The 25,128-nt window shown below is 33.5% G+C and overlaps 1 protein-coding gene across 5 annotated transcripts in view; it reads right to left on the reverse strand.

The window, feature by feature from the left end:
- Nucleotides 1-1,523: 1,523 nt before the first annotated feature.
- LOC123713422 (histone-lysine N-methyltransferase PRDM16-like) overlaps nt 1,524-25,128 on the reverse strand; it is a 106,935-nt gene continuing 83,330 nt past the window's right edge. For 4 of the 5 annotated variants that reach the window (XM_045667077.1, XM_045667081.1, XM_045667080.1 and 1 more), the window contains 6 exons: nt 20,073-20,201; nt 19,242-19,338; nt 11,270-11,390; nt 4,828-4,984; nt 4,354-4,524; nt 1,524-4,231 (listed from right to left, as the gene is read on the reverse strand). In XM_045667077.1, the coding sequence (XP_045523033.1) occupies nt 2,543-4,231; nt 4,354-4,524; nt 4,828-4,984; nt 11,270-11,390; nt 19,242-19,338; nt 20,073-20,201 (2,364 nt within the window). In that variant the 3' untranslated portion in view covers nt 1,524-2,542. The remainder of the gene's footprint in view (nt 4,232-4,353; nt 4,525-4,827; nt 4,985-11,269; nt 11,391-19,241; nt 19,339-20,072; nt 20,202-25,128) is intronic. The other variant, XM_045667078.1, reaches the window with a different exon arrangement.

The following is a 25,128-nucleotide window of genomic DNA, read 5'->3' on the forward strand; positions in this document are numbered from 1 at the left end:
GACATCCAGACCGTTACACTAACATCAGTGGAGGTATGCGAATCACCTGAGTGAATTCGAGATAGTGGGTGTAAAAAAATATCGCTATTAGAGCGAGATCGGAATGCGATCGCGTAATTTGACGTCGGAAACACATCCTGTATTGCATCTTAATTTATGAGAATTCTTTGTGTAATAGCTTTTGTATGATTACAAAATGTGCCAAAATGATAAAGCACTATATAGCGTCTGTTTGTACTTTTTGTGTTTTTTCCGAGCGTCACAACTATGTGGAGCCCTCTGAAATATTTCCGAACCAATTCCACTTAAGATCCTTCAAGTAAAGAGCTTCAACAATTCTTAAAAAGCAACTCGCGAGCTCTCTGGTATAGTGTCCATATAAACTCGTATTATGTCAAAGTCATTGGTTCACTGGCCGAGTTAATAGTGAAATTACCGACCATGGATACTGTTTATGTACTTGCCTAACACTGCAATCTACAAAGAAGAATACAATACATTATACTAAAAAATCATTTTTTTAATTTTTATTTTATAGTATATTACAACATATATTTATTACATTTGGAAGCCACTGTTTTTATTTTTAATACAAACCGTATATGTAATAATATATGTGTATTGTAAGGAGCGCGACAAATGAATATAAAAATAATTCTTCAACTTATTTTACGTTGTATATGTATTACGTTACGCTATCTAAAAACTGACCGGCTAGATCATTTATTGGCAAAACCTCAACCCTCTCTCACTATAGACGTTTAATCTCGAAGTACAGAGCTGGACGTCATGCTCAACTGTATATTTTAATTAAAAATTGATGTGTGTTAAGTTTTTTGGAACGATAAGCCTCTATCTTCTATAAGCCAGGAATTCTTATTGTTTGTGTTTTGTTAGTTTTCATTGTAGATTTTTCGGCTATATTTATTCTATTGGTCATGTAATATTGATTAAATAGATTAATTATAATGTTATGTTTACAAAGACACAAACAATCCAAACTATGTTTTAAATATACAAACATATTTATAGGATCTAATGTAATGTAATGTAGGTGGAGGTAATTTCTACTATTCCTGGAGATTTAAGGTTTTCTTCATTAAGTGGAGCACTATTTTTACAGAGAGATAAAAATAATACAAGAAATTTTATCGTATTTTTTATTTTTCGATACTTTATAATAAAAGGAAGAGTCAATGCAGATAGAAATAGTGACAAAATGCAATTTGTGACAAGTTTTGAGAACAAGTGCTTTGTGAAATGTCTATAAAGTAGTTGAGACAAAATATATTTCTTCATATTCTGTTAGGTTTGAGTGTTAATGCATTATGCTATGTAACTAATATAATTCATATAAAAGAGTTTATAAAAACTTTCCAAGAGAAACTGATTTTTTTAAAAACATTTTTCAATACAATCAATGACTCATAAAAAACTAATTTAAAATTACCAATGAACTAGAACTTTAAAGAAAACCAAAATATTTAATAAAAGCTATATTTTAACCAATTTTTTTTTGCCTCAACTACCTTATACAAAGAGTTCGGTAGAATAATATTGCATTAGATATTTTATAATTTTAAGACTTTTCTAATATTAATACTAATTAACCACTCACTAAGGTAATAAAACCGTTAATGAATGGTAAAATAATCCTAGATTACACGAATAGAATTGCTTTATTATCTATATAAACATACATTCTGACATTTTAAAATTAATTTTAACAACTATCCATATGATATAATTTTTACAGTAACGTGTAAATAACAAATTTAACAAAATAAAAATTATTTTCGCAACGAATTATACCGAATTTTCGTGATACACTTTGGTAGAATTTTTGACTAAAACGAATGATATCGTTATATTTAATTAATGCCAATCACATATATGGCTAGTTTAGCCACGAAAGTTGCAAAAATATCATGTTATCTACAATATAGATAACCTATACTGAATGTTGAAAAGAATATACTTTTCAAATTAAAACACATAATTGTTATTTAATTTTTTTTTAATAAAAAAAACACCAAAATGTTTATAAATTATCTGAAATGTGTATTTTTTCTTCACTTCATCGTAAAGTACAAATACTTTTGCAATTTCGTGGTTTTAAATGTAGGTCATTTACAATCTTAATGTAGATTATCTATTTACAAATTCGGAGTCTCCATAAGTAAATCTAGGAACAGAAATTTCGTATTTTTAATACGAATCTAATCTTATCTTATAGTTTTTGTACAAATAACATTAATACAAAGTAATATTAAATTAAAACCTATTGCTATCTATACCAGAGAGTCATCATTACGTTTCCCTAGTTAGATAATATTCTAAATCTACCTCATTGCATGTTATCGACAAAGATGTCCTCCACTGAATAACGATTTCAACAAACATCGAACGAATACCCTCACTTATTAATTGATTCTTGTCTTTTGCCCTTTTTCTATCATAATATCTGTCTTTTCTGATAGGACCTAGATACAATTCACTATTCGAAATGCTGATGCCACAACGGCATCGGGTACATCGTTGGCTAGGTGGATATCGCGAGAGGAGGACGAGAAGCGTGGGACGGGTGAGACGAGTGTGGTGTGTGCGGCGAATCAGCTGTTGACCTCGCCCCAGGTGAACAGGTCACTTTTCCCATAAACGACCTGATATCATCAAAGCAAGCGTCTTGCTCTGTATCCGCTGAACTAGGGGAATCTCCACCTTCAGCTTCGTGCTTCTTCAAATGCCTATCCAAGTTGGTTTGCTGGCCAAAGCACCGATCACAAAGTGGACATCTAAACGGGCGCTCCTTGTTGTGTATGTTCCGGACGTGCCTCTGCAAATTCGATGAAATGGAGAACGACCTCTCACAGTATTTACACTTGTACGGCTGCTCCCCTGTGTGCGTTCGTAGATGACGAGTCAGATTTGCACTTCGAGGGAACACTTTACCACAGAATTTGCAGGCGTAACGGTCACGTAGCTTACCAGATCCGGCACTTAACTCTCGAAACTTTGCATAATTTGACTGCCTTTCTGGGCCATCAGTACCGAGAAGTGGGGATAAAAAATTAAATGGACTCGGAACATAGGGTGAGTGTGAATTTAAGATCGACTCGGATGGCTGAAAGGTAGGAAATCTAGGTCGGTACATGTCCATGAGACTGGTATTGTGTTGTGGGTGAACGGGCATCGGAAACGCCAGAGAAGGAGAGACAATTTGGGGAGACTCTTCTCGTTTGGGTTCTACTGCTTCTACGTCTACATCAGTGGTATCATTTTCAGGAGTCTTAGTGTCTCGTTCAAGTGGACTTTCTGCTGGGGAATATGACTTGACAGATGAGTTACGAAAGGAGCGATCATCATTTTCCGGTTCAGAATTTTTCCTAGTTATTGATAAATCTAAGGGTTGGTCGTTTTGATCTTTTTTGGTATCATCCTCTTCTTCAAAATATCCTGCTTTCTTTTCAGTTCCTTTTATAGATGTTGATAAGTCGGTAGGTGACGGTGAAGAAGACTTGGTTTCCATTACGTCAATATTGTTAATTTTTAACAAATTATTTGGGCTTTTAATATTATCTCTGGAGAAGTTAAACGGAGCCAAGGATGACGATGAGGACATTGATGAATGCTTGGAGACTTCATCGGACTGTGATATGTGCTTTAGGAAAGGATTTTGGGGCTTAGGTGTTACTCGTTCATTTTCATCTTTTTTGATGACATCAACTTCATTTTCTTGTCTTTTCACTTCTTCAACTGAGGCTGAACTATCGACACTTTTGACAGACATTCGCCCGTCTTGCTGTTGTTTAGCCACTAAATTAGCATTGTACGCCATGTTTTGTTCCATGGCCAGTCTTGCTCCTTGCACGTTGAAGAGGAGAGGACTTAAGAATTCTGGCGGACACGCAGCGGCTGCCGCAGAAAACAAAGCTGGATAGTGAGCAAATGTATTGTATGGAAGTGGCAATGTTGGCCTATACATCGGGAAGGGATTGGTGTTATTTGGTGCATTCATGACGTTGGGTATTGGTGATATTTGCGGAAGGCCTTGAGAAAGCTGTCCTCGCATATTTACGTTCCCACCAGTAGCTGTGTCACAAAATCGCTTGTGTTTAGTTAGGGAAGCGTAGGATGTAAATGATTGGCCACATTTCTGGCACTCCACCAGGGCTCGACAGGCGACGTGCATTCGTTTGTGTCGACACAAGTTGGAGAACTGCGTGTACGCCTGGAAAGAAGAAAATAATAGTTTAAGTTTTTTTCTTAATAAGAATACAATCATTATTACTTTAGGCGCCATAAAAAGGTAGCATTTGATACGCTACCGATTTTTTTTTAAATTATAATTACCTTGAAGCAGACTTTGCACTGGAAAGGCTTGACACTGGAGTGAATGTGTGTGTGCTGCTTGAGTCCTGACGAAGTGGCGAAGGTCTTGCCACACTCAGGACAGGCGTGGCTGCGCGCACCGACGTGCTGGGCGCGGATGTGGCGCTGGAGGTTGGAAGGATCGGTAAATACCTGAAATATAGTCAGGTTTCGGAACGTGATATAATTTTTCATTTGAATTCACTTGGTGATAAATAACATCAGGTTTCGTAACGTGACTTATACGGTAGCGGAAGTTGTCTTGTAATCTATTTTAAAGCAGGATTCGAACCTTTTTATCTTTAATATTTAGTAGGTATAAATATAATATACTTAAATATAAAAACATATAAAGCTTCGTTCGTGTCATCTAAGTAACACAAGTTCCTAAGCTAGAGGCTGATCAACGTGCTATGCATTTTAATGAGGATTTAATGGATATGTAATAACTCTTACCTTAGGGCAGTTTTCGCACGGATATTTCCGTATATCTGTGTGTGTTAGAGCACGGTGACGAAGAAGTAACGGCCGAGAGCAGTAAGCTCGATTGCAAAGCTCACAATGGTATGCTGCTGCTGGCTGCGCGTGAGCTTGTATAAGATGGCGATCGAGTCTGAAATTAAAAATTAAAAATTTATTTAAACGTTTATAAAGTGGGGAGGAAAATAATTAAATTGAAATTTCAATGATGAACAATTTTTTTACACCTGATGATTCATATTTTATGGATCTGATTACAAGTTAATATATCTGTCAATATTTTATATCTTTGAACATCTAAAGAAAAAAATTGTCCAACGGCTAGCACACACTTTTATTGCATAGTATAACTAATATTGATCACGTCACTGAGTCACGTAAAACTTTAGACCCATTTAAGTATTTAAAGTCATTGTGTCTATTACTCTCACAATGTCAATGCAAATTATCAGTTCTGTAACCTCTTCCGACATCTGATGTAAGGCATATATTATTTTCAAAAATTGAATCAAAGACTCCTTGACGCTAACTGGTTCAGTGCACGCAACCCTACACGCCGGAGGCTGCTCTTAATGTTACACCTGTCAAACCCCACATTACCGACTGCCCGACAATATTAGAAATCCATTGACGCGTTACTTTCAAGTATAAAATTACCTCCAGTATTAATACTACCATCTACACTATATGTAACGATTACATCGTTTGCCATTGATAGGAGCGTTTTCACTCTCGACAAGCGGCCGCTGCCATATCTTTTAATTAATCTGCAGAATAAAATCTAAGTGGTACTACCGTCCATTGCGTATCCAACTTCACCGGTAATCAAAATAGTGAACGGGAAAGTGGTTATTTAATTTGAATCAATCTAAGCTAGACCATATTTAGCAGCGATGTTTTCACGCATAATTAATGCAATAGAGACGTGTTCCATTAGCTTGGTCTATCTTTTAATAATTTAGATGTTTACTTTATGTTTTACCGCGTGGAATATTTATAATATCATTACATTTATGTTAATGTTTGCTACAGCAATCGAATAAAGTGAAAACATTATTTTGTATTACAAGACTAAAAAAAATTGTACGTTTCTTTTACCAATACCAAATCGTCATATAAATTCTACATATATTTATAGATGCTGATTTATTTACTTTAACCAATTTATTTTCGGTAAACTTTGTACTTACTCTTTTGAAAGTAATATTTAAGTGATGTAACACACATCCGAAAGTCGCATTGTATCTGCGCTCCCGATCTTAACATGAACATTTTTACAAGCAAATAATATACATGACTCTCGTATTGTGTGGCTCTTAATTGCTTTTGTAACGATACACCAGAAAGGAAATCTAAAAGTTTTATGGTTATTATTTGTTTAGTTACAATTTATTTTATATATATCTTATTAAAACACATCACATGTGATATAATTAAATAAACATTTGTAATAGCTATTGCTTGGCTACGAGAAATGTGTGTCTGAAGTGCCGTAACAGCCAAAGATTCATCCAATAGGTATGCAGCTAGAGAATAATTCGAATTATTTAACCAAAATTGCCGGAAACTAAAATCTAGGAGTCTCCTAATTTTGAACTTATAGAAACGACTTACGTATTTTTGTTTGAAAAGCATTAATATGAAAGCGGTACAATCTATATTGAATCGCCGTTTGTCGTGCTCCATGCAAATAACAGAAGTTTCAGAAGTATTAGATCTTGATCATAGAAAACGAGCAACGTGTTCGCAGATTGATAACATCCAATGAACAACTTTCATTCCGCTTAGAATCATTTAACTCCACCCACATACGCCACTGAGGTCTGATGTGGCTGTAAGATGTTGCTGAACTAATCATACTTTTATGAAATGATTACAATAACTTGAAAAATATTTGACTTTTTTAGGTACGTGACACAGAACGCTCACAGATTAGTCGAATCGACGATGATCATGATTTAGTTGGTTACGCAATATGTTTTAAGTTCATTTAGCGGAAAATCATTTTCAGGTTATCGCCTCTCTGACGGCTCTTAGTTTTAGTGAATCACTTTCTTTTTGATAATTGATTGGACGTTGTTTCAAAATTCTATTTGAGAACAAATAGAATTGTTCAAGTATCACTCTGGCCTCGAAGATTATCGTTTATGAATAAATAGAAATTAGCTGAGCCACCTGAAGTATTTCTGAACTAATTCGACTGAGGGTCCTTCAAGAAAAGAGCGTACCAATTCTCAATAAGCTGGCAATGAACTCGCGAGCCCTCTGGCAATGAGTGGTATCACTTAACATCAGGTGAGCGTGACAGTTTGCCCTGTTATATAAAAAATGCTATGAAATGTTTTATTTAGACCAGTGTTTCAGAACATTCCACAGGCAAGCAATTTGATTATTAAGGGGAGTTATTTGAAAATTACTTGGAATTTTAGTTTTTCATTACGTTTAAAAAATTTATTTACTGTGTTTCCTTAACATTTTTTTAGTAAATTCTTACTAAAAGCTATAATTTAAGTGTATTAAGTGAACAGTTTAATTTTTTATCCATTTTAACATAACTTACTTCTTTCGATATTGGTAAATTATGTTTAAAGCGCTATTTTACCCGCCTAACGCACTAATGATGCACTACCGACATAAGTGCTTACATTTTAATAACAATCTATTGTTGAAGCCACCTGCCGATCGGCAATTTCTATTTGTTATTCAGATTAGTTTTATTACAAGAACGATCTGATGTAGAAATTAATAGGTTTCGTTTCTTGATATTGCGGAAGATATCTGAGATGAATTGACATTTTTATTATTTACTAATAACTTAAAACAGTGTTGGCCTAGTGGTTCCAATGTGGGACTCTCATCCCTAGATTGGGTTCGAACGCTGGCTGTGCCGACCAAACCGATAGACTTTCTATGTGCGCAATTTAACACTCGCTAGTGAAGACATCGTAAGGAATCTATTAGTTAAATCCAAAACTCACAGAAAACCTGTTTACCTATAAAACTGAACAATGTCGCACATGCATAAATTTGAGGTACCATAGAGCTGTATTATTAGAGTAATATTCTATTATTTATTAAATATTTTTCTATGCGTTTGTAACGATTATACTAAAGGTCCGATCTTAAAGTATTTCACCGTTAGAATCTAAAATATATGAAAGCTAAATAGAGAATCGCTTGGCGGATTATTTGTATTTCGATTTTTTTTCTTAATAACATATTTGTACCACAAAGAACAGTTCGGTGGCCGTCGATACACAATCTTATACTAGAATAATAAGTCCTGAGTACATACCTCGTTACAATATCTTCTTACCAGGAAGAAAAGCACACAATATTATCAACCGTAAGGATTTGGAGAAATTCTATTAGTTTTGGAACAAAGAGAGGTTAGACTGATGCTAATACCTTGCCTCACGATAGTTCTCAAAAACGCACTAAACACTCACATTCAACAACAAATTCTAAATAGTGGACGTAACTATTATCAATTATAATTAACAAAAAGTATATATCAAAATAAAAATGTGTCTAACGTAACCCGAGTAAATCTCAACAATGACTCAACTAATAAATGTGACGATCGGCCGAGAAAAAATATTTGGGATCACCCTCATCAAAAATTATTAAATTGAAATTATGTATTTCGAACAATATTTAAAATAAATTTCCTGAATATCAGAGATTGTATTATTATTACTAGCATAAAGTACAAAAATTTTGAACTTTTTTGTCACCAGTAGTCGGTATCAGTTCTTCATAACTCAAGAGAAGCATCATTGATCAGAATCTTTTGATCACGCGCGCCTGATTCATCAATCAAAATTATTGTATGTAAATTAATGTAACGGACATTTTACGATCTGACTAGTTAGTTAGTACTACGACATTGTCTTGGAACTAGGACAATTACATAATGCCAGCAATTAGCGGTAATAGCGGCTTTTTAATGTTATTACGTCCAATAAAATGGAAGTCATGACTTAGATCACATAGAGATGATTAGGCTTCAGTAATACCTAACAATGATTTCCTTTGACGAACGAATAAGTGCTGTAACATAGAAAAATCGGTGCAATGCTCAAACACAATTTAGCATACATAAACACGTGAATATAATAAAAATTATATATGGCATTGAAATAACTATATTTGATTCGTGATAATTTGTAATAGGCAACCTCCTGTACCCAAAACCTAGGCATGCCGGTTTTCTCACTATGTTTTTCTTAACTACGGCTACGAGTGTTAAACGCGCACATAGGTGCACTGCCAGAGATCGAACCATCGATTCCAGGTGACCCCACTAACCCAACATTGCTTTCGTTTAGATATATAAAGTGGTAAAAAATTCGGAGTCGAAGTCACATTTAAATGTTAAAAAGTATTATATAATGCGGCCTATAATTTTGATCCTTTACTGTCACATCAGATCGCTTATCAAACATGACAGATTGCGAGATGCTAGAGATTACGACGCTCAAAGTAAAAGTGGAATGCGAACTGCATTGTAATGGCTAGTTTATGTATAATTAGAATCTAGAAATACGTTTTACTGTATAATTCATACAAATAATATAGCCATAAGTAAGTAGAAGTAATAGATACTTCTCAAAATATAAAATGTTTTTTGGCTCGATAAGAATCAAGAATGGCTTAACCGATTTGGCTAATTATCTAATTTAAATATTTGTGGCAGTTCAAGAAAGGTTTAAACTAATTAATTGATAAGTAAAGACGATAATTGAATTTGTCAAGAAAATCTAGCTGGGAAAGATTTGATGACATTTGACTTGTTAGAAGTGAAGAATTGATAATTTGTGATTACAGAAATTTGTGTTTTAAAGTTTTAAACGTCTTGTTTTAAATTTTGACAAAAATATATATATAGGTGATAAGAAATCGCGTCACGAAATCATCTTATAATTTATAAAATCAATCAATACATAGTTGAATATTTTGTCGAATACATTTCTTGGATTAAACAAACGACCAGAAAAAATAACACTCTTAAAGAAGTAATTATAGAAATATATTAAGTCATTACCAGACGGTACAAGTTAAAAGTTCCCGTAAACGACGAGCATGCATGGTGATTGTCATGATAGTGGATAAAGCGAGAGAGACATGTCGAGAACGTAAGGTGTGAATGTATAAATAAATATACAATAAAACAAAGAAACCGTTCATTGAAAAATTTAAATTGATTTTAGTAAACTATTTAATAGAGATGTGATAGCGAAGATATGTGAACCGTGCATGTCGATAATCTAAAATCCTTGCATTATTAACGAAGTACGATGTCGCTTCAATAGAATATGATGACACGCGATATCATAAAACAAATCAATGACTTTTCATTGTATCGTGACAAAACTTTTTTCTCATTACGATTTCAATTGTTCATTACTTGGTTATTTTTTACATGCCTTTAATGGCTTAATTGTACACATTAGCAATAATAGATACCAGTCGATACCCACAAACAAGCTCTTCAATTATTTGCCTAAAAAATATTAATTTAAGAATTCAGTCTTCAAGCCATTTTAGCTTAGTAAGAATTCGAGGCATCTATATATTCTCAAATGAATTAAAATCAAATTACCATGCCTTTAAAATACCATTTTAGACATATTTGCCTTCGGTATCTAAACTATAATGACGCCTTCAGTATGAAAAAATAACAGCTCGTTTCTAAAACTTCTCAGTTTAAAGACTTGTCCAAAAAGAAGCCAGATAGCAGGCATTTTTCAAATAAATCGAATAGCAATTTAACTCCATTACAGCTTGTAATTACACACCTTAAGATGTCGAAAGCGTGAGGAATTTAAGAGATGTTGCGACGTCGCGTGCCACCGTCGCAAGCAACAAATCATCGACGAAGCTTATCGAATGGGTACATCTCTAGCTATCGGACTTAAGAACTAAATTCATTTCTCGCTGACCTTAAGACATTTTATATTGTTAAATAACTATAATTAGCTACGAGGCATTATGAGCTTTGATTGCTATATCAAACGCTATTCATCTTAAGTATTGCATAAGATTTTGCCCCAAATATGTAAAACGAATTTCTATCACCTAGAGAAAAACGACTAGTTAGTACTTTAGGTATTTTTTTTATAAAACAGGGGGAAAATGTACGGGAGGCTCGCCAAGTGATATCGCTGCCCATGGGCACTCTCAATGCCAGAGGGCTCGCGAGTGTGTTGCTGTTGCTTAAGAATTTGTACGCTCTTTTCTTGAACTTTCCCTAAGTCGAATTGGTTCGGAAATATATCCACATAGTGATGGTGTGCGGCAAAATCTGCCTTAAAATTTATATATTGAAGAAGCACTTGTTTTATTGGAAAAACTTATTATACATAAACACAGTTTGTTTTAACATATTTTCTAAAGGATATAAATATGTACTCACGCGTCGATATTTGGAAAGGGTGCGTCGCAGTAAGAGCACCGTGGTTCCGTATCTTCCCTCTCTTCGTCTTCAGTCAGCGCTTGGGAACCGCTTGATGAATTAACACTCGAGCCTTCACGACCTGGAATTGAAAAATATATGCTACGTAAAAAAAAGTTCCTGTTAACAGAGAATATTTCTTAAAGTTTGTATTTTAGTGATTCTTTGATCTTAAAGACCTTTTAAATTTTGAAGATCATGCGCACACGTCACGCAAAAAGCAACACGCCCTGTGACATTTGTATAGTGATCTCATATTACAAACATCTTTCATAATCCTTGGAACAGTATAAAAACACTTATAATAGCATAGTATAAAAATATTATGATAAATAAACAATACAAAATTCATGACTATAAATTTTTCAAATAAAAATATCGTTTTGTATCTTACAATTCTCAGGATGGTATAATGATAGCACGGATTCACCAGGTACTAGGTTCAAAAGTCAAGCGGTGACTATTTCATGTCAACACAATACCAGTGGTGAATTATGCCACCCCCACCCCACCTGAGGGTTAAAAACTTGACCCACTCGATTTAGAATCACCAATGCGTGACATACAATATGACTTTAGTTTACGCGATTGTCTTTCTATGGACTATATTTTTTGATTTTTAATCATAAAATTGCGTTCTTGAAAATAATCATCCAACCCCAAGTAAAATCCCTAAAATCTACTTCAAACTAAAGTACTGATCGGTTAAAATACTGCAATAACACTTATTTACTTTTTACCGTTACGAATTACTTATAATCTGCAATCTAGCAATAGAAGATATTTATTCATCTGTATCCTTTACTATACAAATACATTTAATTACAAGCTATAGTATAATAATAATAAATAAGGCTAATTAAAAACATAATTTTCTTGTTCTCTACACCCAAAATTTGTTTAGATAAGAATTCTCGTAACCTGTATAGTTGTTTGCACATATAAAATCTACAGCAAAAGCCCTTGGTAATTATAGAACTAAAAGCTCGTGGGCTTTCCCGTTTATCAACTTTACGAAATTGGAAGGGCTCCAGCTTTTTTAAAAAGCTCTGGGGTTTTCCGCGTTTTATAAGTTCGCGTTTACATTCCTGTAAAATGAACTTTTCTGATGAACTATCTGCAATACTTTGTGTTCTAAGACAGTTTGCAATTGTCAATTCTAATAAGAATGAGCATTTATTTTCTCAAGTAATATAAGGAAGCTATAACTGATGGCATACATGAACATTTTCCCGACGTCTGTCGTTCCACACTGAGCATTTTTTAAGGCAGTATTTTCCGCGTACCAGCACTTCGAGGTTCAGCTTCCTATTGAAGTATTTCTGAAGTAATTCGACTTTGGGTCCTTTAAGAAAAGAGCGTATCAATTTTTAAAAGGCCGGCAGCTCTTGAGCATCATTTAACATCAGATAAGTCGTTGACAGTTTACTTTAAAAAAATGGACCAAACGACATAAGGTCACTAGTTATTTCTCGAAATGTTTGCTTACAGGTGTTCAAACTCGAGACCACAGACCAACTCTAACCTATTGAGCATTATCATTATCAAAGGAATATTTAAAATGATATTATTCAACTGTTATAGTTTCCCAAAACTAACCATCTGACAGTACGTTTGTATGTACGTTAAGTTTTCCCACGACCACCAAATGGCGTAAACTGATGGCGTAAACTGACAGCGTGACGGTGACTTACCGATCTTTTAAATTACATAAGTGACCCCCGCACTTGCTCACCTGTTGTTTCTCGCGGTTTACATACCCTTTAATTATTTATATTAACGATGTATTAGCCGTAGTTAAGATGATAATTTTCATTGAATTTTTCATGTTTATTAACGGAAGTTCTGACGCATACAAATACACATAAGTTTTTTTATTGAAGTAACCTAATTTCTAATATTGATTCAGTTTTAAAAGTTTTAATTTAAATAACAAGCAAACGGGCAGGAGGCCGCCCATAGACACTCCAATCGGTGACTGGTAAAATTTATAATTATTTACCATAATATCGTTATGTGACATCTATAAGGAAAATCGATTGTTGCAAAACAAGAATTCAAACTTCTGATCACTCACACGCATGTCTAACACCCTTCGTCAACCAATACTCTCTAAAATGACATCAGATTCTTTTTAATTCGATATCTATAGTAGGTACAATACTAAAATAACTACGGAAAACCTTTAAACGTATTATACGAGGCAGAAGTTCCTATTAGCCTAAGAATGTTTGAATAATACAATGGGCATCGCGATCTCATTTCCTATTAGAAATAACCCTGCGTGCGCTCGCGGCTACTTTCTGACGCATCAGGTGCGACCTGGCTTACAGTTACACCCCGCGGTTGGAACCGGCCCTTACCGGCATTGTCCGTTGGCGCAGGATGCTGATAAAACGGAGATTTGAATTCATTATAATTTATTACCGTTGCGTATACTGGGTCATAATTTTCGTATAGGTTATCAGGGAATGTGAAAGTTGATTTATAATTCGCTTTACTTTAGATTTATCTCCAAAATAAGAGGTTTTAATACACATGACTTGAATGCATTTTTATCTATGGAATTATAAAAATTGTTTAATTTCCCGTTTCATCTAGATAAGCAGTCTAATCTGTTAACAAAAACGAATCCCGTTGCAGATTTAACCCTTCACTGGGGGCGGGAATATTAAATTGAAATATTTCTATTTTATTGTCCTTAATATTTATTTGATTGTAAAATAAATATGCGATGTGGGACGCCGAGCGATTGTGTTCGGTTTAATGGGGTGTGTGGGTATTGTTGGTTAATTTTTGATTAATCATTCCATATTTGAGGGATCGTTGCGATTATGTCTTTAGATTCTATTCTATGTTCGGAGGCTTCAGTGCCAATTTGAAACATGTTTTCTTATTATTTTATGTAAAATGTTAATTTTATTTATTTGAATAAATACTCGAAATTTATTGATAGTTATCTTTAGTATGAGTACCTAAATATATTTATATAGTACATATATATATCAAAATATCTTAATAGCTATAAAATACATCGTTTCTATATTTCTTATATTAACTATGACTTAAATTATTGGTTATCAGATTGCTAAAAATAATGGTCCTGATAACGGCTTCTGTTCAATAAAGGCGCGTGCGCAACGGACAAAGCAACGTCATCAATTTTAATCTGACAATTGCGCGATGACAAATGTCAACGCGACACTCATTCATTATACGCATGAGCGCACGCGGCCAATATGAAAAAAGCGCGGCTAATAAAGGGTTGACTCGGTATTATTATTGCGTTTGACAGACAGATTATTATAATTTTATTCATATTTTACATCTATATTAATCTCTAAAGGGCTTAAAAACTAAATATTTGTATTTCAATTTATATATTCTGTTACTATATCAGCAACTTTTTAATGTTTGAATTTAAACGTACATTAAAAACTAGAAGAAGAAAAAGAATTGTCGTTTTGAGTTAACTCACTAAAATTTTCTTTTGGTTTTGCTTTTGGATTCATGTAATTGTCAATCTAAAACATTCTTAAGTCCACTTGAACATATAAAAAGTCATTTAAGATATATATATTATTAAAATAAAATGTTTTGAAGATTTAGATTTAGATTTAGATGTAGAATTAAATTCAATTATTTATGCATTTATTTTTTATACATATTTCGTTTCAACCTTCCTTGAACCCACAAATAATTCAAGATCAAAATTAGCCAAACCGATCCAGCCATTCTCGAGTTTTAGCGAAAGAACCGAGTTGCATATCATTTTTATATATATTTTCTATGCATCTAAGCATATCCGTCAAATCCAAAATTTCATTATTTCTACACAACTTATCTAGCATGTGCCATCATATCATTAATCCTTTCGAAGCGTTATCGAAATTAATATGAATGAAAGAATCTCACGATAACTCCCATCAATCATGTCTTACGCAAGGCCCGGAGCATTATAACAAATGCTTGAATGGAGCGACTGCAAATCGATTCTAATTAGGGATAACTTTTGAGAGTCACTGTCGAGTGCAACAGCTGATGATAATATGGGTGGGTTCTGATAAATAGCTTTTGTCTAAAAGCTTACGTTTATAAGGAATATGTATATCATTTTTTTTAAATATATTTGTAACATCAAGTATGATATACAATTTTTCTTGTTTGTAAGTTTTCTTATATACTTGTAATTGCTCATGTGTACAAGCTATAACAATATCATTTTTAAGGCTTAATAAGAAGAATAGAAAAAGTTTTTGTATACCAGAGACTCTAGAGAAGGCACTTGTGGTAACTTAACTATATACATATATATATATATATATATATATATATATATATATATATATGATGTATACTGTTAATTAAGGTATAGAGTATATGAAATATAAAAGACGATATAAATTTTAGGCCTGGGCCTCAGATATCTGTATCTGTTTCATGATCATTTGTAAATCTAATAGGAAATCAAGTAAAAAGCTTCCTTCGCTTGACACACGCCGATGTCTTTTTAGGTCACGATGTTTTCCTTCACTATTAGAGCGAATGTAAAATGCGTATATAGAAAGAAAGTTTAATGGTACACAGCCGGGGATCGAACCTACGACTTTAGGATGAGAGTCGCATCCTGAAGCTACTAGATCAACTTTGTTTTTTTTTATGTATGGTGTATATAAATTATATGTACCACAGTAAGAATGCATACAAGTGACTGGAGATATCCAAATTGTCTGCATTGATTGCGCGTTATCATACAATCTAAAGCAAAATAGATTAAGATCACCTTGGCTAAATTCACGAATTGTATCCTCACAATTACCTTAGATTGTAGCCGCACCTTGTACTATGAGTCATTACCCTAACAAACCAGAAAATAGACACTCTAGTGGATAATTTTATAAACAGAACGGTAATTACGTGCAATTGGGATCGCATAAATCACGCAGAACGCGACGCCAGCGGAAGTTGCGCCGGAAGTTCTGAAGACCCTTGTAAATATGGTTTTGTACTGGATGTGACTGCTACTGGCTGTATAAATTTAAATTTGGAAGCCACTCTATTTCAAATATTCGTTTCTGTGTTAAAAAAAATAATACGATTCGTTATAAAATGCATGGTTTCAAAAGCTTTTGTTTTATGTGTCATAAGTGTGACTGTGTATTTAATAGGACTTTATATTCGTGTCCTAATAATACACTAACATTTGTTTCATCATATTTATTTGGCTCCTACACCAAATGATAGTGACAAAATATTAAAAAATCACTCGACAATAACTCGCAAGAGAATATAGATTTCTTAGTAAGAACCTACGGGAGTGGAGCGGCATCACAGCCGCCGAGGAACTGTTGAGGCAAGCCAACCTTTAGTAATAACGCGGTAACGGAGAAAGAAGTAATTGAAATAAATTCAATATCATATTAGTTCTTGAGTTGTTCCTATTAACCTTTGGATTTTTGAAGTGAAACCTCTTTATTGGCGTTGGAAAAAAAATTATCGTCTCATTTTTCGGTTACGCGTCACACTTTTCCGTTACGCGCTTGTCTTGTCCCTACCACGGTTGATTCGAAGAGATTCGAAGCCATTAATAACAAAAATATATAATAGTAATAGTTCTATTACAATTAATGAAATTCTGTAATAATCTTAGTAGTGATAAGGTAAAATGAAATAATTGTATTATTTGTATTCATGTCTATGATAATAAAAGCCTTTTGTTAAGCTTTATCTAATTTCACTTTATTTAACCAATTTCTGTAAAGTTGCATATATCATTTTTCGAAAAATAAGGTCATAAAGCAGTTTCACTTCTTACGTACACTAGTACACGCACGCATTTTTTATTATTATTTAGAAATAAGGCGTATCCAGTGATAAATAATGATTGTGGACCCCACCGTTAATATGGCACATGCGTGATTTTTCACGACGTGCGTCGTTCGTTGCGATTTATCTAAATTAAATATCGTATGCGCGTGCCACCCGCCCTGTGATTTTTGTTCTACAGTATGAGCCTTCATTACTTTGATAACTAAAACATGATTGTGTGTGAGAGACATGGGAAAATGTTCTTTATAATTTGACAGTTTTTGGCGGTTGTTTTTTGTTTTTAAATGAGCTTCAATGAAGTTAACATTGTATATGTTTCAATAATTGTTTTTATAAGTTAGTTTATTTGAAATTTATAAAGGCTCTGAAGTTAACGATGTAATGATTACCGGTAAAACAATAATTGTTTCGGTACAAAATATTGCGGCTGATTACCAACTTGCCTTAAAATTTATTATTAACTTAGAAATATATCTAATAGGTACATAAAAAGGGTTGTCTTTTGTTAACATAGCTTTTACACATTAAGAAAAATACTTTTTTAACGGATTGAAGCTATGTATTATTATAAAAAAAACTTATAATTATTTACATAATTTAAATTTTTTTTCCGACGTTTCGCGGTATTTTCAGCGTGCTTGGTGCGTGGTTATAAGTTTGCAATAATAATACATAGCTTCAATCCGTTCAAAATGTGTTTTTCTTAATAAAAAGTGTTGTTAAAATTCAATCAACCTGTATATGTTGTTCGAACACACAGGGTGCTAGTCACGCGGTGGCAGGTGACTCCAATTAACTGCTGGTCAAAGTCAACCTTCCATGACACCGATTGTCATATATTCTGATTTTATTTACGTGAATTATTTATAGGACAAAGGAGCATTTATTAATATAATAATAATATAATTTTTTTGGGAGCCCATAAAGCTTACGCTCTTCCGAAAACTATACCCTTGAAATCCCATCTCATAACTCCTCCTTTCTTGGCGATTCCTTTAAGGTCTCTGCAGTTATGCTATGGAATTCACTTCCCGTCCCTATTCGCATAGCTCCTTCTCTATCTTCCTTTAAACTTCTTCTGTACAAACATTACCTGTCCACATCGTATCCCTAACTTACTACTAACTGACGTGTGACTGATCTTAAATTTTCGTGATTTATGTGTCTTTTTTTTCTATTTTTAATGTATCATCTTTTTAGATTAGTTTAGTTTGTTTTTTTGTTCCTCTTTAGTTTTGTCTTAATGTGTATAACATATATTTTTGCACTACTTATCTATCTTATGTAATTTAATACATTTTAATTTTTTTCTTTACTCACAGTGGTTGCCTGGAAGAGATCGCTCTTAAGCGATAAGGCCGCCAGTTTCCTTTTGATTTTATTATGTTATTTTTTTATATTGTAGTGTAATGAAGTGTAAATAAATAAATAAAATAAAAAAACTAATATTTATTAATCTTATGGAAGAACTCAGAGTCGTTATAAAAACTACCGATTCTTATATATATATATCTTATTCCACTTAAATATATATAAATATTGCGCGAAAACGGCTTAGTAATATATTAAGTAATTTTATATAATAATGTGTTGGCCTAGTGGCTTCAGGCGTGCGACTCTCATCCCTGCGGTCGTACGTTCGATCCCCGGATATCTACGAATGAACTTTCTATCTGTGTGCGCATTTATCATTCGCTTGAAGGAAAACATCGTTGAGGGATCCGGCTTGCCTTAGACCCAAAAAGTCGACGGCGTGTCTCAGGTACAAGGCTGATCACCTACTTGCCTATTAGATTAACAAATGATAATGAAACAGATACTGATCTCTGAGGCCCAGATCGAAAAAGGACTAAATATATAAACAAAGATAAATACATAAAAAGATATAAATATATTAAACTTTGATTGTTTATTATTTACGCATTGTTTGACTAATTTGAATGGCATTCTTTATAAAAGCTTGTCGACGTTCGGCACACTGATACATTGGGAAAATAACCACAGTATACAATTTTTATCACCCTTATAGGCAAACACGACATACTCGTAAAGATAATACAACAATTAAAATTACGAAAACGAATTCATATAAGGTTCCACTTACCCCCAGCGGATAAAACATCTTGCAACGGCAGAGGTGTCCTTGGGCCAAGAAGGAGTTCCTGTCCTGATGGGATGTCACGTGTTACTTTGTACCATATCTGGAATATTTGTTAAATCATTTAGGTACTTTGTGTTTAGCAACGTTCAATAATTCGCATGCGAAATGAAATTAATTTCTTAAATTATTTATAATCTGTGAGTATAAACAGTTTTTATTTGAGCTATTTAAGAATCGATGCCCAAAGTGCAATAAAAATTAAAAAGTAATTATCATTAGGTACCAACGATTTTTTCTATTGATTCAAACTTTTAATATTACATAAAGTTCCCAGACATATAGGGCAAATATCAAATAGCATTTAACCTGAAGGGGCCTGAGTGAATCTAATCATCACATCTGTTCACTCCCCTCTGACCGGAAGTGGGTCACAGTTGTTCGAGGGAACACTGATTTTCAGCCACCGGAACTTGCCAACGTTCCACATTCAAATTTTATTGGGGTAGTGAGAAACGCGGTTTTAATGAGGGTTGTGATTCGTTTAATTGTTCTAAACTTGAATTATTATAATTATTGTTCGGCGTGGAATAATTGCAGTAGTTTTTGTGTTCCTTGTCTTGATACTAGACGCTTGAGGTACAACCGATGTTGTAGCTTACAATATATTGTATTATTTTATTGAATGAAGCAGACGGTCAATAAAGAAAACTGTAAAACACGTTTAAATTAATCGGGACATGGGCTTCTTAATGTACGTTACTTAGTTTCATTCAACTCGTTTATTGACTAATGAAGTTCTTTTATAGAAAAGTTTTAAATAAAATTGTTTCATACTTGTCCTGCCAATAGAAGATGCTGCACGTTGACATCATGTGAATAATTTGATGAGCGGACGAATTTGAGCCAATTTGATTTATCTGCCGTCCCGTCCAACCAGCCACGAACACCATTTTTACCAAGAACCTGAAAAAGAATACAATTTTAAATAACGTATTCATAATTTAAAATAAAAAAATTCAATATTGTGAAAAGCGCCATCTAGTGTAATACATCAGAACTATGACCACTTTAAGGCATGTTCGAACTAAGTTGGCTGTTCGCTTTCATTTGTTTTTATTCTATCTAAAACCTGTACTATTAAATGACAACTACATTGTCATAAATATCAAATGATAAAACCGCTCTATTATTATAAGAAAATTATGATAACGAAAAATTTTTTTCTGAATCAGCGCCATCTATATATTGACATTAATACAATTACTTTTGCGGCTGTCTAATAGATGGCGATATTAGTCCACGCCAAGATTGTCGGACAGTCACAGCTTGTACATTTATCACCTCACCCTTGATAATTTAATTTCATAGGCACTGCGATTATTTATTACGATTTTATCATTCAAAATTTATACAAAGGCGGCTTAGTTTGAACAAGTTTTTTTTTAATTGAGGAATTATTTTTCTATTTATATATAACAATCGTTGTGTTCTTTTGTTTCAGAAAAAAATCGTAGTCATTAATTAGCTATTACAAACAATCCATAAATATGGAGGAAGGAATAATTTCTTCAGGGCTTAGACAAAATACTTTAACATCGACAAGTAAAGTTCCGTAACGTAATCGGAATATTTCTTTAAACTTAGCCACATGCAGCAAAATCAAAAAACTTTAGGCAACTATATATATATATATATATATATATATATATATATATATATATATATAATTAAGAATATATGATATTATCAATATATAGATTTAAATAAAAGACAATACACAAAACTAGTTAACTAGAAGACTAGGTACTTACCTAACCGTACGAATTATTGTGAATTTTTAAATATTTATAAATGTTTAAGAATACAACCAATGCGGTGTATACTAACGTCCATTCATTATTCCATTTTTAAACTAAACAAAATGAGCTCACCAACTCCTCAAATTACAGATAAACGTAAGTAAAACAAGGGTTCTAACCCACAATTTACAACAGACACTTCATATGCATACAGCAAACCGAGTATTAATATAATTTTTATTCAAGGAATAAGAATGCTTGTTGTATAGTAGTTGGGGCTCTTATCGCGTATTTTATTTCGATTGAGTCATAATACAATAATAGGCTGTATTTTTGTATTATAGGGGTTTGTGTTTACGTAATGTTCAATTGATCTATTGCTTTGGTTAATTTAGTTGGTGGCTTTTGGTCCGTCTTATAGAATCTTATGGAAACAATGTTTTTTAACTCCAAACAATTGCAAGCCACTGCTCATAATACCCCACGAGTATAAAAGTGTTTTAATAATAATAATAATTTATTGCAAGAATATGGTACAAAAAGGTGGTACAATAGTAAGTTCGCATATTCTGCCACATTACATTATTAGTCATATTAAAATCGGTCAATTCTTATTTTGTTTGTATCGTACATTTGTTATTAAATTTATATCAACTACAGCGTTTCACGCAAATAATCTTTTATTGAGTAGTACATTTTTTCCATAAGTAATACACCATGTTAGACTCTAGTCGGAAGATCTTTTAATTCTTTTGGTAAATTATTGCAAAGCTTAATAGCCATACAAAAGGTATTTTTTCTAAACAGTTCCAGATTGATTTTTATGTCTATAAATGTTTTATTTGATTATATAGTTTGTTATTTAAAACAAACGAGTAGGTACCTAAGTGTTAGTTCGGGGATGACATTTCTGAAAATGCTAAATGGATTAATGTTTAATGTAGCACTTGGTTAATATATAAATTAGATTTAAAAAAAGGCCAGCACCGCCTTGTCCTAAAGACAGTGCTCGTACGAGCCAAGGCTGTACATTTGCTCTCTCAGGCTTTCTTAGTTTTATAAAATAATCAATGGCGCTATAACGTTTTTAGGTCTGGGCCTCAGATTTCCGCATCTGTTTCATGATCATTTGTTAATCTAATAGGCAAGTAGCTGATCAGGCTTCTGTGCCTGACGCACGCCGTTGACTTTTTAGGTCTAAGCCAAGCCGCTTTTCTCACGATGTTTTCTTTCACCGTTAGAGCTAATGTTGCATGCGCACATAGAATGAAAGTACATTGGTGCACAGCCAGGGATCGAACCTACGACCACAGGGATGAGAGTCGCACGCTGAAGCCACTTTTATAAGCGTGGCGATTTCCTAAATCGACGGATTTACGCCTCGTAGGCGCTCTCTGCAACTGTTATATTGCATTCATTCATATAGAGCAAAAATAAATTACTTTATTGTTTAAAACAACCGAGGAACTGTACAGTGCCGTTGTGTTAAACACTATCTTCGTTATTCACCTATCTCATAAGTCTAACCGTCTTAATTACGTCTTAAAGAATGAAGGAAAAGTTACCAACACAATACCAATTTGTTCACACTCAAACGATAACTGATAAGACATAACTAATGACAAATTGAATTCACGAGGCGTAAAATTAAATCTCGATCCCCACTGAAAATTACTCGAAAAATAAAAAGCATCTGTTACACAATAAAGATATCATAACAAGTAAGGTATTAATCAAAGGTTCTGAAACCCTCCTTACGCGTCAACGGCAAGCCTTTACGCAGCATTTATCACGTTATTAAAACTACGTCGGGTGTAGTAAAAAAGATAATTATCTTAGAACCCTCGTCTTGGGTAGGGCTGGCCTTACGGAGATTCGAATTTCGAATTCGGTTGACCTGACAAGTGCCACACTTAAGTACCAACAAAGTTATGTAAAAACGTTGTGTTCGATTATAAAAGATATATCAATTGTTTTAAAAATGGTACTTCTACAAAATATTTTAAACGTTTTTAATTGGTTTTTATAAATAAGTATTCGAATTTTGAATGTTGACCTTTGCGTCTCTGTCTGTATAACAGTTTTACCAATAAAATTATATGTAAAGTTGTGTTCGAATATAGAATTAATTTTATAATTAATGAATTGTTTAGTAATAATTTGTACTTTTCAAATCTACAGAATTTTGAAACATATTTAAATTGGTTTTTAAAATTGAGAATTCGAATTTTGAATGTTGACCTTACCGTCTGTCGACAAGTGTCTAAAAGTTGAATTGATAGGTAATGTTAGTTAAAATAAATACATTACAAATAGTTTTAATAACAGAAAACGCAATTGTAAAACTCTTTTTTAGTTGTGTCTTCATCCAGCCAATTTGAAGAACTAATCTTAGACGATTTAATTTCGTCCGAAGTATTTTTTTTTTGTTTAAAACTTTAATACAAAACGGTCAACCCTATGCTCTCTGATGACCTGAAGCAGCACATGCAAGCGATCAGTCATCGATGTACAGTGGGCAGAGGATAATCGCGGACACTGCGACACTGAAATATGTGTGTCCGCTGTACACGACACTTATAGATGGACATTGTTAATTACATTTGGACCGGAAAATTCGAATGTCATTTGAATTTAAAATTCGAATATTCAAATAGATACCTCGTTGACGGCCAAGTGGCTTAAAATGGTAATGCCAGAATGATAATAATTAGAATTTGAATGTAGGTGGGGCTAAGTTCAAATATATTTAACGTCTATATTTATTTATTCACCAAAATTACATACATTACCCTTATAGTACTAAGCGAATACGATAGTGTGGATAAAAATATAATATACACAATATCGCTATTATTAACATATAAAGATGTCGATAGTGTCAGAGACATTCACTAACGGAACGTTTATGTTATGGGGATCTGTACAACAGACTGTACTGACTATACGTCTAGACAAAATACCATCCGTATCACCTCGACGTCCGTCGTTCCACAACTGAGAGTTTTCTAAGGCAGTTATTGCCACACACCACCACTATGTAGAACCCACTGAAGTTTCCGAACAAATTTAACTTGGGGTCCTTCAAGAAAAGAGCGTACCAATTCTTGAAAGGCCGGCAACGCACTTGCGAGCCTTCTGGCAATGTGAGTGGCCGCTCACGAAACCTAGTTCTAGGAGAACACTTGGGACCACACCAACCCTCAAAACTAAGTACATAGTAGGCCAACTACTATAGGTCTTGTTTCTAATCTAATAGATTGTCTAATATATAAGTTTGCGTCATTGTTAGAGATTTAATACATAAGAAAAACAAAGTATATATCAAAATGGTTTAAATATAAAATACTCTGCGGTATTTATCATCCGTATAAACGCAAGCTGAAGCCGCACTGCAGATTAATATAAAAACTGAGTTTTGTAATTTAAACGAACTGCGGTAGATCTCATATTTTCCGCGGAGATCGCAATTTCCCAGAATACTCGGAAAAGCTACAAATGTTCGCGACTCGCGCCGGAAAATTACATTTCATAAATTTTAGTGATGTACGAGAACATTTATCGATGTTTATTGTTAGTTTGGTTTTCGCTAATGTTACTAACATTGTAATAGTTAAACCTGCATAAAGTAGACTGAAATAGAAGATACGAAGTTTAGTTTCTAAAATACAACATAAGCATTTATTTCTAATTAATAACAATTATGACTTCTTCTAAGAATCAAAAGTGGATTAAGTGTAGACATAAACAATGATCTCAAGAGATATAGATTTGTCCTGAAGAGTATTATTTATATGTTTGTTTCTTTATTTTTCTGATAATAAATATAATCAAAAGACTACAAGAGCACCCACAGGACTTTCTCCCTATGTCCGCATTTAAAATTTTCTCGAACGGTGATGGAAAGCATCGTGAGGAAACCAGCTTGCCTTCGACCCATGAAGTCGACGGCGTGTCTACAAAGCCTGATCTACGTGCCTATTAGATCATAAAACATATACAGAAATCCGAGCCCTGGACCTAAAAAGCTCGGAGCGCTGATTTTTTTTAAAATAAATATTTAAAGCGTTCTTATGATTGTAATAGCAGTA

This window comes from Pieris brassicae, chromosome 8 (genome assembly GCF_905147105.1).
Source record: "Pieris brassicae chromosome 8, ilPieBrab1.1, whole genome shotgun sequence".
Classification (NCBI taxonomy): Eukaryota; Metazoa; Arthropoda; class Insecta; order Lepidoptera; family Pieridae; genus Pieris; species Pieris brassicae.